Consider the following 15,632-nt stretch of genomic DNA (forward strand, 5'->3'; position numbering starts at 1 on the left):
GGAGGGGAAGGGCCAGGACCTGGTGGGAGAGGAGATTTCAGGGCTGTGCCCGAGTCCCCTTGGTCCACCAGAGGTATGTGTGGGGCTAAGAAGCCCCTTCCGATCTGCCCACAACAGCTTTCCGGTTTTTTCCTCTGTTTCCAGAACAAATTTAAGCCTGAGAGTCCCCAAGAAAGCCCGAGAGGACCCCCTGCCTGTGCCCTCAGACCAGCATTCACTCCCTTTCCTGTAGGTTGGTTCCAGCTGCTCAGATGATAAGGGTTTGAGACACGGCTTCTGTTGGGGGCTTGGAGGCCCGTAGGGGGGCGGCGACACTGAGCCACCCACACTCTCACCTCAGGCTTCTGATGGAATGAGGGGCTGGCCTCAGGCCATGGGCAGTGGCCAGGTGTGGAGTGTGGGCCTGGGTCAGGCTTGGCATGTGCTCTGGTTCCCTTTGGTCTGGGGTTGGGGCTAGGGCTCAACCTGAGGCTGGGGTCAGGGTTAGTCTGCCCTTTCCTGCCCTGAGCTCTGTGAGGTGCCAGCTGGCTCAGAAAGGGAAGGGTGAGGTCCCTGCACAGGCACCAGTTGTGCTGAGACCACCTCCAGGAGCCGGCTGTCCTCCCAGCGGGCTCCCCAGGTCTGCTTCCAGCGGGTGTTGGAAGCTGCCTCTCAGCTCTCAGGTGGGGGAGGGAAACCCCACATGTACTTCCCTTGGGGACCTCGCAGAGCCAGTCTGCATGGCCTCTTGGGGTAAAGGAAGGAGGTTGTCACTAGTGATGTCGCTAGTCGGCAGGGCTGTGTCATACCCAGTGTCTGAAGGACGGCATTGACTCTAAAGACAGGCTCTGTCATGGCAGAAATGCAGCCAGGAAGCTGTCAGCCGAGGAACTCAGCCCACAGCCTAAGGCTCCCAGTTCACAGGGAGGTCCATTTTCCACTTCCAAAGCACCCCTACCCTATCGGGGAGCACCCTGTCCTCAAAATTCCTGTTAAGGATCAGCAGCGGGGAATGGTTACTCCCATTTTGCAGATGGAGAAACTGAGGCCTGAGACCACCCAGCAAGTCACTGTCTAGACAAAGCCTTGAGCTCAGGAGCCCTCACTCCCTGCCTTTCCCCAAGGTTGGAGAGGGGCATAGAGCCTGAGCTTGTCCTCAGTGGTGGGGGAGGGGGTAGGAGCAGGCAGGGGAGCTCCAAGATCTGCTGAGCTGAGCTTCTGGCTGGAGTGCCAGTGTGGTGTGCAGTGATTCCCCAGGTGCTGGGCCAGGGTTCCAGGGGGATATGGCATCTCAGGGCCAGGAGGGACCCTTTGGAGAGTGTTTGGCTCAGGCTGAGATGTTCCACGGACCTGCCCAGTGACCCAGCACCACACTGCTGGCCAGGAGCAGGGTGGATTAGACACAAAGCTGCCCTCTGGGGTGGGTGGGGTTGGGGGGGCTCCAGCCTTCTGTGGGGTGTTCCCTGGGGCCTCATAGCCCAGGGCACGCTGCACACAAAGGCACCAGAGCTTCCATGGAGGTTAGCCTGTGACCATAACAGGCCTTGAAAATCCATGTGCTGCCTCCCTGAGTTATAGGCCAGGGCTCCCTGGTTTCCAGAAGGAGGCGTGGACCCTGTACCTGCTATGGGGCTCTTCAGCCTTCTGATCCACTTCCACCCAGCACTCTGGCCTGTCTCTTCTCTCCCTTCAGGTCCAAATCAGAACTGAGCTCACCAGCCAGTCTGGGGTTACGTCTTCTTCTTGATTCCTTTCCCCTTTGCTACCAACTGTAGTAACTCCTGAGAGGCTGCAACATCTCTTCCTTTCTCACACCTGTCTCTGGCTTTTCTGCCACCCTTTCGTATGCTTTTCTGTGGGTCCTTTTGTGCAGAGCCAGGGAGGTTTTGGGAGAAGTACTGTTTGGGAAGAAAGACACTTAATTTTGTCCCTAGGTTCTTTTCGTGAGAGCCCTCCCAGGCATCAGCCCCCCCCACTTTATCCTGCCCCTCCCAGCAGAGACCCACATCTTGACCAGGGGTCTCAGCTAACTTGCCATTAAGTGACCTTTAGTGTTAGAAATCAGAGGAGTCTGTATTTACTGTGGCCAGGGCCCAGGAATGGCAGGGATAACCCTTTGGGAGTTCAAGGAGGAGTAGTCTCAGAGGAGAGCAGCTGAGGCTTTAGAATTTGGGGTGAGGGCTTAAGACGGGCACGTAGGGGGCCACATCTGAGGTTTGGGCTTTCAGGCTCCTGGGCACCAACCAGGCTACTGGCTGTAGGAGAAAGTAGCCAGCCTTCCAATCTAGGCCAGGCAGAGATAAATCTGGAGATGAGGAAGGCTCCCATTCCTGATTGTCCAATTAAGCTCTTTTAAGTTGTGAGAAAAACATACTCTGTGTGTCTATCCATCTCTTTGTATGTATACGAAGCAGACCTTTGACATTCACTGAGGACACATGAAGAAACTTCTCAAATACATGACTTCCACACGACAGTGTTTCTCAGGCTTTGAGCTGTCTGTGGATCACCTCCGGGTCCTGTGAAAAGGCGGATTCTGAGCCAGCAGTGCTGGAGGTGGTGGGGGGTGGGCACCTAAGATTCTGCATCTCTAAGAAGCTTGCAGGTGGTGCTGATGCCACTGGTCTGGGCAGCACCGAGCACTGCGCTGTCCCTCACATCCCACATCTGTCAGGTGAGCCAGTGGTGGTTCCTACCCTGCCATGCGGTGCGGACCGAGAGGTGCTGGTTATTAAATGAGAACCATGCACCTGATGGAGGCAAGGGTCCTGGGGCGACCTCGGCTTGCCTCATCTTTTAAGTATGTGATTCTGATTCTTGCCTTAGCAAAATGACATGTCTGCCCAGGTCAAGGACCTTTAGACTTCCTCTCAAAGAGCTGGAATCATAAATTATGAATCGGTGAATGCCCAAGGCCTGGTCTCCTCATGTGTCTCTGTTCTCATGTGCATCAGAGCCCCTCAGCTCAGATCACCGGCAGGTATTAGGGGCTCCGTGCCATGTAGTGCCCGAGGAGAGTTTGTAGAGGAGGCCGCTCTTTTGCTATCTGATGAGGTGACACAGTGTTTGACTTGGGTCTTATATGTTTATCAGAGAAGGTAAAGAAGTGTCTAAGGCTTGTCCCCACCTAAGTGCAAGTGGGACCGTAAAGAACTGGGACAGATGGGAATTCAGCCTGACCTCTCTGAGAAGGTGGAAATTCTGTGCCTGCCCTACCCAGCAGAATATAGAGCGAGCCTGACCCCCCGGGTCTCCCCTCCTTTAAGATGACTTGTTTCTGCAGGCTATGGGCAAGTGCCCAAAAGATACTCCTGCAGTCCCTGCCTGTGGAACTTTGATCAGGAAGCCTAGCCCAGCATTGTGCTGTGAAACCGTCATCAGGAATGGACATGCCCTGGACTATGCTGTGCAATATGGGAGGCACTAGCTATGTGTGGCTGTTGAGCCCTTGTGAGGTGGCTAAGGTAACTGAGGAAGGTGTATTTCTAGCTTGATTTAATTTTAATTCAAATAGCTGCAGATGGGTCATGGCTGTTTTGTTGGATAGTGCAGAGTTTGGTTAATTAGCCATCTCTTCCATCCATCCCACTTCTGTTGCCCCTATATGCCCACGCCAAGCTGCCTGGGAGCTCAGAGAGGAGGAGGTCCAGGCAGAAGAGGGAGAGGTGTAGAGGAAGAAGACCAGTGGACACCCAAGCCCAGAATGGGCTTGATTTGGGCTGGGTCGGCCCAGGCTGGGCGACGCGAGGTCCACAGCATGGGTTTCCAGCTGTCCGTCTTGCTGCGTGACCTCTGACAAGGCCGTGCTCCAGGCCTGGCGCTGACTCAGCAGAGAGCTTTCGGGGTGGGGGGGCCCTGCTTGAGACCCAGGCCCGCCCCTGCCTTCAGAACACCCATGCCCTCACCTGCTGCGGACCTGGTGTGAGTGCTCATTGTGTGCGTATGTCTCTGTGCACACACCTGTCCACGTCTGGGCATGCCTTTCTATGTCCAGAGCTGACCACATCTTGGTCCCTGGCTTCCTCATTCTCTTCTGTGTCACTGCCCCCGCCCTGGCTCTGCACCTGGGCTCCTCTGCCCTCCCTTGAGCCTCCAGTCGCTCTAGGTTCCCCTCAGTTCCCTCATTGCCCAATGCCCCCAGCTGACAGAAGTGCTGATCTTGTCACACCCAGCAGCTGCGTGCAGAAATGCTACTGCAAGCCACAGCGGGCTCAGCAGCACTCCTGCAAGATGTCAGAACTGTCCACCATAACTCTGTAAGTGTGCGCGGCGTGGCTGCAGCTGGGGGTCCCGGAGGGGAGGGGGCCGCATGCTGCTGCTGCCGCCTGGAGCTTTGCACCTGCTAGCTGTCCCAGAGCGGAGAGCGAGGCTGTACCTCCAGCCCAGTGGTTTCTCTGCTGTTGCATGTTGGTGTCTGTGTGTCTTGTGAATTCTCTGCAACCTCAAGCCATCGGGGGAGGGGGAGGGGGGATGCTGTGGGGACGGAGCTGTGGTCCCTGTGGGAGCAGCCTTCTTGCTGCTGCCACGGTGCGTGGTTTTCCCTTGAATCCCCCACTCTTCTGGGCTTCAGTGTTTGCACCCGCCACATTAGTTCTAAGAGTCTTAGAGCCTGCGTTCCTATACACTGGACCCTCACCCCCGAGGAACCTTGCTCACACTTCCTGTGCTAAGAGGCTTAATCCTCACAGTGACCCTCTGAGGTGGGGTCCTTGTAATAACCTCATTTTACAGATGAGAGAACTGAACACAGAGAGGGGAAATACTCAAGGTCCCATCCCTGGCAGGGCGAGGATTTGCACCCAGGGAGTCCTCAGCACAAAGGCCCAGGGCATTTCTAACTGAAGATCAGTCTTCCTTTGGAAATCCCTTGACAGGGGAGGGGAGGGGGAGCCCACCGTAATTTGGGCCACTCTGACCATTGGAAATTCTTCCTTGTGTTTTTTTAGGGATCTTCTGTCCATCGATGTCCCCTTGGGGGCAGGACAGAGGCTGAGGCTTGTGTGACAGTCTCTGTGACTTGATCAGATAGGGTGATTCTGTGACTCTCTTCAGAGGGTTCCCTAGGCTCACACCATGTGTCCCCATTCCAAGGCCTCTGGGCCGCTCTGAAGTATATTGGTCCCAGAGCTTTGGGCCCTCATGGCCTCCTCGTCTGCGCCCCACTTCTCTGTCTGCCAAAGTGGTGACCATCTGCCCTGGCAGAAGTCCCCCACCACCGTTCCAGCGGTGCTGCTGGGCCACCCGTGTCACCCTTGCTGCCATTTGCCACCTGACCAGGGACTGGGAAGGGCCCGAGCTCATGTCTGGAAGGTCCCTGCTTCTCACACATGGAACCATCCAGCCACAGCCGTGTGAAAGCTGAAGAGGTTTGGCCTTTTGGTTTCTAAGAACTTTCAAACTGCGGGGATGGATCCCTGCAAACAGGCCCGGGGAGGGAAGGAGGGAGGAAGAGGGCGCAAACCACAGGCGCGTCTGAGGGACGCCTTTCCTCCCAAGCCCCTTCACTTAAACTTTGCTTATGAGGTACCCCCACCTCTGGGCAACGTCATAAAGGGGTCCACAAGTGCCCACATGCCTGAGTGTCCAGGCCACCTGCCACTTCTTTTCAGGCTTTCGTCCTTCAGCCATGCATTGCCCCTTACCACGGGGGACACAGAGATGCGCAGGACCCGAGCCCCAGGTCACATTCAGGTGTCAGAACTCTGAGGCTTTCCCATGGCCTGTGTGTTCATTTGTCTCTTCCTGGGCAGGAACCTTCTGAGTGTGCGCCCCCAGCCTGGCACGAGCTGGCCAGGGAAGCTAACCGATAAGGGAAACACCAAGAGCATCTTCAGGGATCCACAGTCTGAGAGAGGACAGCCCCCTCGAGGACACCTGGGCTCAGGGTGGGACCTACTCCCATCCTTTTGGCACCAGCTCTGGTCCAGGGCACCCGGGGCCCTGCAGAACTGTCTGCCTGTGGCCAGGGGTGGAAGGGTCGGGCATCTGCACACGTGGTGCTTCTTGCCTCCATGGCTCAGCCTTTGTCCACCTGAAGGTTTTCCCAGGGCACTCCTCCCCCTTCCTCTGAGTCTCCTTCTCTGCTTCTCTTTCTTCCCTTCCCTCTCTCTCAGTTGGGAAGCCAAGTGCCTCACGCAGACCCCATGGATTCACCTCCTGAAATCTGGAGCCCTCACATTCAACAGAACATTTTCTCCCGGAAAGACTAGGATGGGGAAGAGGGCAGGGCTCATGCAATGCCCCCAAATCAAAGGGCTACACTCCTCACCCTTCAATGTCCTTTCCCGTGGACAGGAACTGAGAGGGAGGGGAGCTGGACCTCCCACTTACTGCCCCCACTCTGATGACTCAGGGGGCAGACCACACCTACAAGGGCAGGGCTAGGTCTTCCAGGAGATCCAGAGGGAGCCAGTACCCTGAGGTGGGCAAAGCTGGGGTCCCACTTGGAGACCCTCTGGGAACATCCCTTCCGACAGAATAGGACCCACAAGCACATGCAGTGTGGACCCTTTGGACGTCATATTGTGGCTTCTGTGCCCCTGCCCCTCAGAGCAGAGCCCCACCTTGCTGGGCCTCGTAACCAGTGGCAAGCAGAGGCATCCCAGAAGAGCAGCCTCAGGATGCAAGGAGGGCCCTTTGGCTCCTTCTCTCTCTTTCCCCTCAAATTCCAAGCAGGCAGCCTCCTCTCCCTTGACTGTTCCCCAGGTGGTGGATTCCTCCGGCTTAGCCAGTGCTTTTTGATTCCTAGAGGCAGTCAGTCCTTCCTTGGATCCCTCCTGGGTCTCTCCTTTTGTGGTCCACCCCCGGTGCCCCCACCCCCTCCCTCATCAGCACTTCCCCATCACTCCCCATGTGTGTGGCAACCCCAGGCTCAGAAAAGCCCGCTGCCTCTGTGGCCCCCCAGGGGCTGTTCTTTCCAAGCATGTGGAGCTTCCATCCAGAGCAGGGGACAGTTTGCTTTGCTTGAGGGCCCATGATGTCACAAACCTTCCAAATCCCGTATTGGTCCCCATCTCCCTTTTGCCAAGGGTTTTGTACCTTCCATAAGGGGTGTCTGTAAACCCCACACTCACATTTAGTGGTTCTACAGGACACTGACATGGCCTAGAGGAATGGGATGTCCACCCAAAACGTTCCAGGGGGGTCTGGAAGCCCTGCTGGGTTGGCCACCCTCTCCCCCAGCCCCCATGCCCTGGGAGAGAATCCTGAGAGAGTCTGTGGACAGGAGCCCCAGCTCTGGGGGAGAGCGGGGAGCTGGGACTTAGCCTCTCTGCCTTCCATGGCTCCAATGTCAAGACCTGGCCACCCTAAGAGCAAGCACTCTCTCACTCTCTCCCAACAGACGGCTAGCCCGGTCCACCCTGCTGCTCATCCCACTGTTTGGAATCCACTACACGGTATTCGCCTTCTCCCCGGAGAATGTCAGCAAGAGGGAGAGACTTGTGTTTGAGCTGGGGCTGGGCTCCTTCCAGGTAGGTGTGGTGGGTAGGGCAGGTGGGGGCTTGTGGGGAGCCAGGGCCCCGGTCTCTAATCTGCTGGCGGTTCTAAGTTCTGTAACCTAGACCCAGCCTTGTGTTTCCATGTCTGGAATAGCAGTAGAAGGAAGAGAGCTGGGAGAGCCCGTTCTGCTGTCTATACCGTGGGCTCCTGTGAGAACAGGTGCTGGTATCTTCCCACGGCTGCCTCTGGGGGTTCTGAGCAAGGCCTTCCTTGGGTACCCCATCCCTCCCCTTCAGCCTGTGGGGGGGCGGAGAGCAGGGTGCTCTCCGGAGACCTCTGTGTCGACACCCTGACTCCAGCCTGTAGACCACGCCTCTTAGGAGCCCTGGAGCTCAGTCTTACCTACTCTGGTGTCCCCAACACAGGACCTGGCCAAAGAGAACTAAAGAGGTGGATGAGCAAAGAGAGATACAGATGATCCAGAGAATAGAGAGGGACCATGACTCCATCCCTGAAGGCATAAGTGGATGGGGTTGTCAACGTGTGAATGAAGGAGTGAGCGAGTGGGTGTGAGGATGCCTAGTGAGTAAATTAATGGACAGCTGCAACAAGTGGGTCCATGAAGGGGCACCAGGGGCAAACTTGAGTGTCCTCTGGTAAAGCACCTCGCCCTAACCCAGCTGTTTGCTCCAGCTTCTTGAGGGTCAGGAGCTTACTCTGTAAGTAAGAGTAAGAGTAAGCTTACTCTTACTCTCCCTCCCCCAGTTTTGATTCAAGGTATTTTCCCTGTTAACGGTTATTAGCTTGGCATGGCTGGGAGCTGTGTGGCTGTAGCCCCAGCCTCGGAGTCCGAGCCCAGGGTACCCGTCTTAGCACAGGAATTCTAAAGGCAAAGAGTACATGTAAAGGCCATATGCAGGGGAGCCGGCTGCCTCCTCTGTGTCAGGCAATTAGTCATGGTGTTTTGTGTGCTGTTAAGAGTGTCTGACCAAGGAAGTGTGGGATGGGGAGGGGGTGGGGGTCTATTCTATCCTGGAGGGGTGCCACCCTCAGGGTCCTGCAGGCTGGTTAGGGAGCCTGAGAACATGCTGGGGACATCCATGAAAGGCTTCTTGGCAGCACATGGGATGGAGCTGGCCGTTGGGAATGGGAAGGATCTGACCTAGGGAATGTGAGATCCAAAGCCAGGTTGTAGCCACTTGGCCTCCTGAGCATGGCCATCATGGTGCAGCAGAACCTTTTCCATCTTACTGCAGATTCCTGGGCAAGGGCCCCCCATCCAGGTATGTTTCTGATTCCTGGGGTCATTCCACATTGGTGCTGCCTCCTACCTCACTGTGCCCAAGGTCCCTTGCTAGTGTTCTCAGGTTATTTTTGCTTTCTCTCCATAGGGCTTTGTGGTGGCTGTTCTCTACTGTTTTCTGAATGGCGAGGTAAGATTCTGGCCCTCTGGCTTCTTAGCAATGGAGGTGGGAATTGCTGGGGAGCAGACAGGGGCATAGCCTGCTGCCCACCAGAGCTGATGCTCCTGACCAGGGCCACACCAGGCTCCCAGCACCTGGAGGAGGGGGAAGGCAGTGGTGCTAGAGTCTCCAGGAAGCCTCTGTCCTGGGCCAGAATCTCTCTCACTTCGCCTGCTGTGCAAAGCATCATGTGGACTTGTAAAGGCGTCCCCTGTTGAGCACAACCCTGCTTATAAGACACACCTTAGGGGCGCCTGGGTGGCTCAGTGGGTTAAGCCGCTGCCTTCGGCTCAGGTCATGATCTCAGGGTCCTGGGATCGAGTCCCGCATCGGGCTCTCTGCTCAGCGGGGAGCCTGCTTCCTCCTCTCTCTCTCTGCCTGCCTCTCTGCCTACTTGTGATCTCTCTCTGTCAAATAAATAAATAAAATCTAAAAAAAAAAAAAAAGACACACCTTAGTAAAGAGAGATGGAAAGAGGAAGGCACAAAAAATGGTACCTATAGTTTCTGAGGCTGTGCCAGGCAGGGGTGCCAAGTGGGGAGCTACCCAAAGTTCAGCAATGCCCCCACCAGGCCTGCCTGTCTGCCCCAGCCCATCCCCTGTAGAGTGGGAACTCTGGAACTTGCGAGAAACCCTAGGAGAGGCCTGGCACCTTCTCGTAGCGTGTCCTTTCCAGAGCTATGGTCTCAGGGCCTCCTGCTCCTGTTTGTTAAGGTGATGCTTTTGAACAGAGGTGCTGGGACAGGAGTGGGGGCTGAATGGGTGGGATGGGTGTGCGGCGTGACCAGGAGTCATTGTATCTGTGCTTGGGTCTTGGCTTAGCACAGCAGGCTCTTCCCCTTTTTGCATCTGAGAAACAGGAAGATTGGGTTCGGAGATTGCCAAGACAGCCTCCGGCAAGGTCGGATAAGGAGAGGCGCCAAGCAGCAAGCGGCTACGGGAAGCAGGGGGTAGGAGCACAGGGAGCTGGCCAGGAGACCAGTGGGGAAGGTGGGAGCTGGAGCTGGAGGGCTGGGTGCTGGGACCACTCACTTGCAGGCGTGCAGTCTGGGCTCCACACAGAGGTGCTAAACTGGGGAGGGCGTAGAGAGGCTGAAGCTGGCCATGCCCTGTGCATACCAGGCTAAGGGCAACATGGGGGGTGTGTTCACTCAGACAGTACCTTAGTTAGCCGTTATCGAGCCTGACTGCATATTGGAATCCTTGGGGAACTTTACAACATACGGATGCCTCACCCCAGAGATTCTGATGTCGTTACTTTGGGCTGTGGTCGTGGCATCTGGATTTGTGAAGCTCTCTAGGTAATTCTGATGCGCAGCCCACTGTTAATGGTCTGAGAGAGAGGGGCTCCTTCCCTGGTCTGTCTGCCCCAAGCGACTGCTTTTTAAGATTCCCCGAAAGATCCTGTGAGCCTGCGATGGCCTGGGGAATACCAAGGCCCAGGATTAGAAGCCCTCAGAGAACAAGAAGCCATTCGAGCTCCTTGTTCAGGCAGTGCCTTGGGAAAGGAGCTCAAGTCAGCTCCTCAGAGGCATTCCTTTCCCCACTGCTGGCCTAGAGGGCTGCAAGCCTTCGTCTGAGTCTGTGGGTATTGTAGGGAGGTGGCAGTGGGTGCCGGGGAGGGGCCCGGCAGAGCAGTCAGGTAGAAGAGGCTGTCTGGAAGTGACCATCCCACTTGCTCCCTGCAGGTGCAGGCGGAGATCAAGCGTAAGTGGCGGAGCTGGAAGGTGAACCGCTACTTCGCTGTGGACTTCAAGCACCGGCACCCGTCCCTGGCCAGCAGTGGGGTGAACGGGGGCACCCAACTCTCCATCCTGAGCAAGAGCAGCTCCCAGATCCGCATGTCCGGACTCCCGGCTGACAACCTGGCCACCTGAGCCCGTCCTCCCCTCCTTCTCTCCTCCGTACACAGGCTGGGGCTGCAGGCGGGCGCCGGCCCACGCATGTTCAGCTTCTTTTCTCACTTCGGGCAGGCCCTGGGCTGGAGGCCGGGCTCCCCGAGGTGGGAGAAGGATGCAGGGCGAACCTGGGTATTGCCCCTCCCCATCTGGCACTGTCCCCCCACCCCCATGGGCCCCTGGGCCCTGATCCCAACCTGTAAATACTCCACCAATTTTGAAAAGTTGTCTTATCCCCACCCCCTGACCACCTCAGGCAAGTCCCCAGCTTCACCCTATCCTGTTTCCACTAGCCTTAGTGATCTCCTTGCCCTTGTGAATGAGGCCTTGTGAGCTGAGGCTGATGACCTTGCTTTGGAGGGGGGGGATTAGGGAGAGGCCTGCCCGAGAGCCCCCACAGTGTCTGACTTTCAGTGTGGACTCCTTGAGTCTGCTCACCACCTGAGGCTCTTCTCAGGCCGGGCCCAGTCCCTGAGGCCTGCCAGAGATCCAGCTTGGGTGCTCTGAGCATCCTTTAGTGGAGGTGAGACCTGAGCCGAGACTCCCCCATCCTCCGCCCCCAGCACCTTGGAGTCCAGGTGCCCAGCTCCTGGTGTCAGGGCAGTGGACAGCTCCAGGGCTCTTCCAATCAGAGACTTCATTTTGGGTGTGGGGCTCAGGGTCCCGGCATGTTCTGGTGCTCTTCATTTGGTAGAAGAAAAATTGCCAAGATCCAGCAACGTGGATGTGATTGGAAAGGAGATGGAAAGAGTTTGGGGGCCCGTGGAAGAAGACCTTCACTGGCTCCATTACTTCGCTCCCGACTCGAGGTGGGCGGGGGTTCCTCGGGTAGCCTCCCTTCTACGCTTCCCATCCCTAGGCATCAGCTGCGGGAGGTGAGAGACTCATGCCTCAGAGAGACTGCTTCCCACCCCTACCTACCACAAGGAACCCCTAAGCCCTCCCCCTCCTCATTTCTCCTCAAGTCAAAGCCATGAATAGGATGAACCAGCCGCCTTCCTGTGATGTCAATGAATCCCGAATCACCTTACCTCCTTGCGCCTGAGTCAGGGCCCTCATAACTCCCCTCCCCCCCACCCTCATGGACAATGAGAAGCCCCGGCCAACAGTTCCTTGGGCTTGAGCTCAGCTACTGAACTATCTCTGAGACCTTTGCAAAGACTTCCCTCTGTGTATTCTTGACATTGAATCACCACAGATGCTACAGTGGCCTAGGATGTTGGGAGGAGAACCATACCCACCGTGCCTATTAGAAGAAGCCACAGATGGAAGGCATGGCAGCTCCCCAGCTCCCGTTGTGGTTCTCCAGTTGCAAGTGGCTTGGCCACAGTCTAAGAATTCAAAATGGTGTAGAACCAGATTGTGAGGGAAGGTGGGAGAAAGTGCTAGAGTGCCGTGGCCCATGTGGGGGGGCCCATTTCATTTCATATCAACTTTTGGTGTTGTTCCTGTCCAAGTGTGTTTGCAGACTTGTTTCGTGATCATGTTCTGGAATGCTTAGGGAACTTGGGTGGAGAGGGAATGTTGCTTCGCTTGTTTTTATGAGGAGCGCAGAGCCTGGGAGACCTTGGGGTCCGTGTTTGGAGAGATCCTCTAGATGACTGGAGAAGGACTTAGTTGCATGGTTTAGAGATGAGCCCTGTGTCCTTGGCCAGTGAAGCACTGTAGACCCCTGGGTCTTTGGCAGACCTAGAATCTGCCCCCCATTGGGCCTCTACTGCTCAGACTATGGACACAGAGCTCCCTGTTCGGGGTCTCAGTTGTTCCATATGTGAGATGAAGTGGCTTCGAAAGCTTCTCCAGTCTCTGCACTTCAGCAATTGTTGCTTTCAAAGCTAAGCAGATAAAAGGGCATGCATCATTGTTAATACGTATCATCTAAGGCTTTGAAGTGTATGTGTTCGTGTATATGTGGTGGGAGGGGAGAACGCCGTTTATTTTCCCTTTCTTAGAAAGGAAACTTCTGTCTCTTCCACTGGGACACCGTAGTGGAAGCTGGTGGGCTGGAGGGAGGGATCATGCCAGGGACAGTTGGACAGGGGCCTCGGGCATGATGTGTAGATCCAGCCATGTCCCTAGCCTGGGCAGGGTGCCAAGGCTGCTTGGACAGTGGCTACCTCCAGATCCTAGGAGCAGTGCCCTGAGTGGACCTCATTCCTTCGTTCCAGTCCCCACCAGCAGCTCTGCTTCACTGTGGAAAAAGAGACTTTGATTTTATACAGATATCCTCATAAAACAGCAAAGACATCATCAGCTTAGAATCCTATGGGCTGTGTTGCCACCTGAGCCCTGGGGTGCATCCTTGTAGAGGTTCCGGGTTCCTGTTGGTTTGTTGCTTTATTTTTCTATCTGGATTAAATATTGTCCATCTTGTGAACAGATGTACCCCATGTATTTTGAATGTTCCAGAAGGTTAAGCAGCTGGCCTGCAGGGTCATAGGCAGTGGGCAGGGGGAGGGGGATGGATAGCATAAGGTCTGGACAAAACCTTTCCCTCTCCGAGTCTTTGTTTTCAAATCTGTAAAATGGGCAGTAGGACTAGGTGATCTGTGGAGCCCATTGCATCTCTGGAATTCTCTGTCTAAACACCAGCCATCTACTTACTGGGGATGGGCTCCAGGCCACATTTGCCTCCCTGGGAAGGGGTAAGAAAGAGTTGTGAGCTGGGAGGGGTTTGAGGTCTTCAGGAATGGTCATTCTGGAGAGGAACAGAGTTCTCCATCTTCATGACTCTAGAAGATAATTACCAGGAGGGTTTTTTTTTTTTCTAATTTTATGCAATCCTAAAGGTCAACAGTCACCCAGGGGAGGCTGAGTTCTTGGAATGAAGAGATTTTTCAGATTCTTTTATGAATGCTCCGCCATGGGACAGGCCATGTTAGAAGAGAGTCTCCAACCCCGGCGGAAGTGGGAATCCAAGTTAGGGATGCTGAGGCTGCCAAGGAACCTGTGAGAGGACAGAGTGTGCGATTTGGGGGCGGGAGGGGGTTCAGTAGCTTCTTGGTGGTCCCCGCACTGGGGGCTTCTTAACTCCCTACCACATGTGAGGCTAGGCCACGTTTTCTGTCTCATTGGGTGGCCCTGTGACTCTCCTTGACCTAGCCGGTGGTCTGCAGTGACTCCTCTTCTTACCCTCACTCCTTCCCAAACCAGCTTCTTCGGGGAACAGGGAGCTGGAGCCAGGCCCAAGGCTTGAAATATACATCATCACCCACGAAGTGTTCTGACTCACCTCCTCCCTCTGACCATTGCCCTTCCTGAAAGGAGCTAGCAGAAGCTTCCTTTGTGATTCTGTGAGTACCCTTGATCCCCTCAAGACCACTCCAAAGTGAAAGCAGTGAGTGCTTTGCTATCATAAATTCCTCCTTGAGCTCAGTGACCATGGAAGCTTGTGAGGAGGTCTCTGAGCAGGGAGTGGGGAACCTGGACTTCTCTCAGCTTTGCCAGTGACCTGCTGTTTGGCCTTGACCCCTTCCCCGTATTTCTTTAGGGAGACTCACAAAACACTAGAGCTGGGAAGAAAAACAGAGATCTGCAGGTCAAACCTCCCCATTGGGCTGTTGAGAAATCCCTTACTGGCAGGCTTAGCACAGTGCCTGTACTGTGCTGGGATCCAAGATGCTTCACAAGCCTGAATGAGGCAAGGGGCCCACCAGCATGTGCCCAGCCCTGCATGTGAGCCCAACGAGAGCATCCATATAGAAAATATTCAGACACGTGCAAGAAAGTGGCTCTGGCTACCGAAGTGTTTAGGATTTCAAATCGCAGGAAGAGCAATAGAGTCAGTGTGGGATGGGGAGAACCGTGTTCTAGCCTGGGATTTTCTTGGAGTCTTGTGCCCCAAGACTCAGCCTCTCTGAGCCTCTGCTTCCTAATCCGAGAAATGGGAGGACATGATTTGCTGTCTGCTCCCCAGCCCAGAGATGAGGTTGAAGTGAGATATCCTTGTGTGTAAAAGGGCTTTGGATACTATACAGGTATGGGCTGGTACTGGGGTGAAGACCCCTGAAAGGGACCCTGTGCTATTTGTCAACTGCTTTGAGCCATCCTGGGTTAACCTTTGCCCCATTTGTAAAACCACCAGCACTGGGGGCAAGAGGGAGACCAGTGGGCTGTGAGGGACACAGGGTTCCAGGCTTATCTCTGTCAATGGATTCAGTTTGCTCTTGGACTTAGGATGGGGAGAATTTCACATGGGTGGTGATTTCCCTGTCACCTCCATGGGAATCCTTCAAGGTTCTGGGACATTCCTCAAGTGGGCTATGGGCTCTTTTATTCTTTCCCTAAATATGTGAGGTCCTGGGATGTGTCTGTGCTTGGCCATTTGTGTCTTGTCTTATGTCTGTGTTGTGTGGTTTGCCCCTGCCGAGGGCTGAAGTGGGCAGTCCCCAGCATCCCAGACGTGGCTCTAGGCTCACTTATGGAACCAGACCCCCGCTCCCATATTTCATCTCCCACAATAAAGATAAGCCCGAAGACCTCACTGCTACCGCTGCCGCCGTTAACGCTGTGCTCACGATCTTGTCTGGGATTTTAAGGATGTCACCGTGCTGTAGATGACTCAATAAATGTCTTATCATTTTTCCTGGTGGCTGTAACTTGGCAGAAGTGGTGGGCAGGGAGGAGAGGAGGTGGAAGGGGAGGAAATCTGATCACCCCGAGTGATCCAGTCCACAGAGTCCTGTGGCCTGGATTCCAAGGGAGAGGTGTGGAACAAGCATGAATGAGCTTAGAACTACGGGCTTGGAAAAGCAAAGTCGTGGCCTCAAAAGGATCTCCAAGCATCATGCAAACTGAGTGGAAACAAGGCCTGTTGGATGTTTTGAGTTCCTAGAAATGGAAGTAGCTCATC

General features: G+C 55.2%; 1 protein-coding gene across 5 annotated transcripts in view; it reads left to right on the plus strand.

The window, feature by feature from the left end:
- The window catches only part of ADCYAP1R1 (ADCYAP receptor type I), a 58,559-nt gene extending 43,194 nt beyond the window's left edge, over positions 1-15,365 (plus strand). For 2 of the 5 annotated variants that reach the window (XM_045062851.1, XM_013061505.2), the window contains 4 exons: positions 4,152-4,235; positions 7,322-7,451; positions 8,811-8,852; positions 10,571-15,365. In XM_045062851.1, the coding sequence (XP_044918786.1) occupies positions 4,152-4,235; positions 7,322-7,451; positions 8,811-8,852; positions 10,571-10,759 (445 nt within the window). In that variant the 3' untranslated portion in view covers positions 10,760-15,365. Of the gene's footprint in view, positions 1-144; positions 229-4,151; positions 4,236-7,321; positions 7,452-8,810; positions 8,853-10,570 lie in introns of all 5 variants that reach the window. The other 3 variants (XM_045062850.1, XM_013061506.2, XM_013061508.2) reach the window with 3 other exon arrangements.
- Positions 15,366-15,632: the final 267 nt, after the last annotated feature.

This window comes from Mustela putorius, unplaced genomic scaffold, assembly GCF_011764305.1.
Source record: "Mustela putorius furo isolate JIRA1106 unplaced genomic scaffold, ASM1176430v1.1 tig00003845_pilon_pilon_pilon, whole genome shotgun sequence".
In the NCBI taxonomy this organism is placed as follows: domain Eukaryota; kingdom Metazoa; phylum Chordata; class Mammalia; order Carnivora; family Mustelidae; genus Mustela; species Mustela putorius.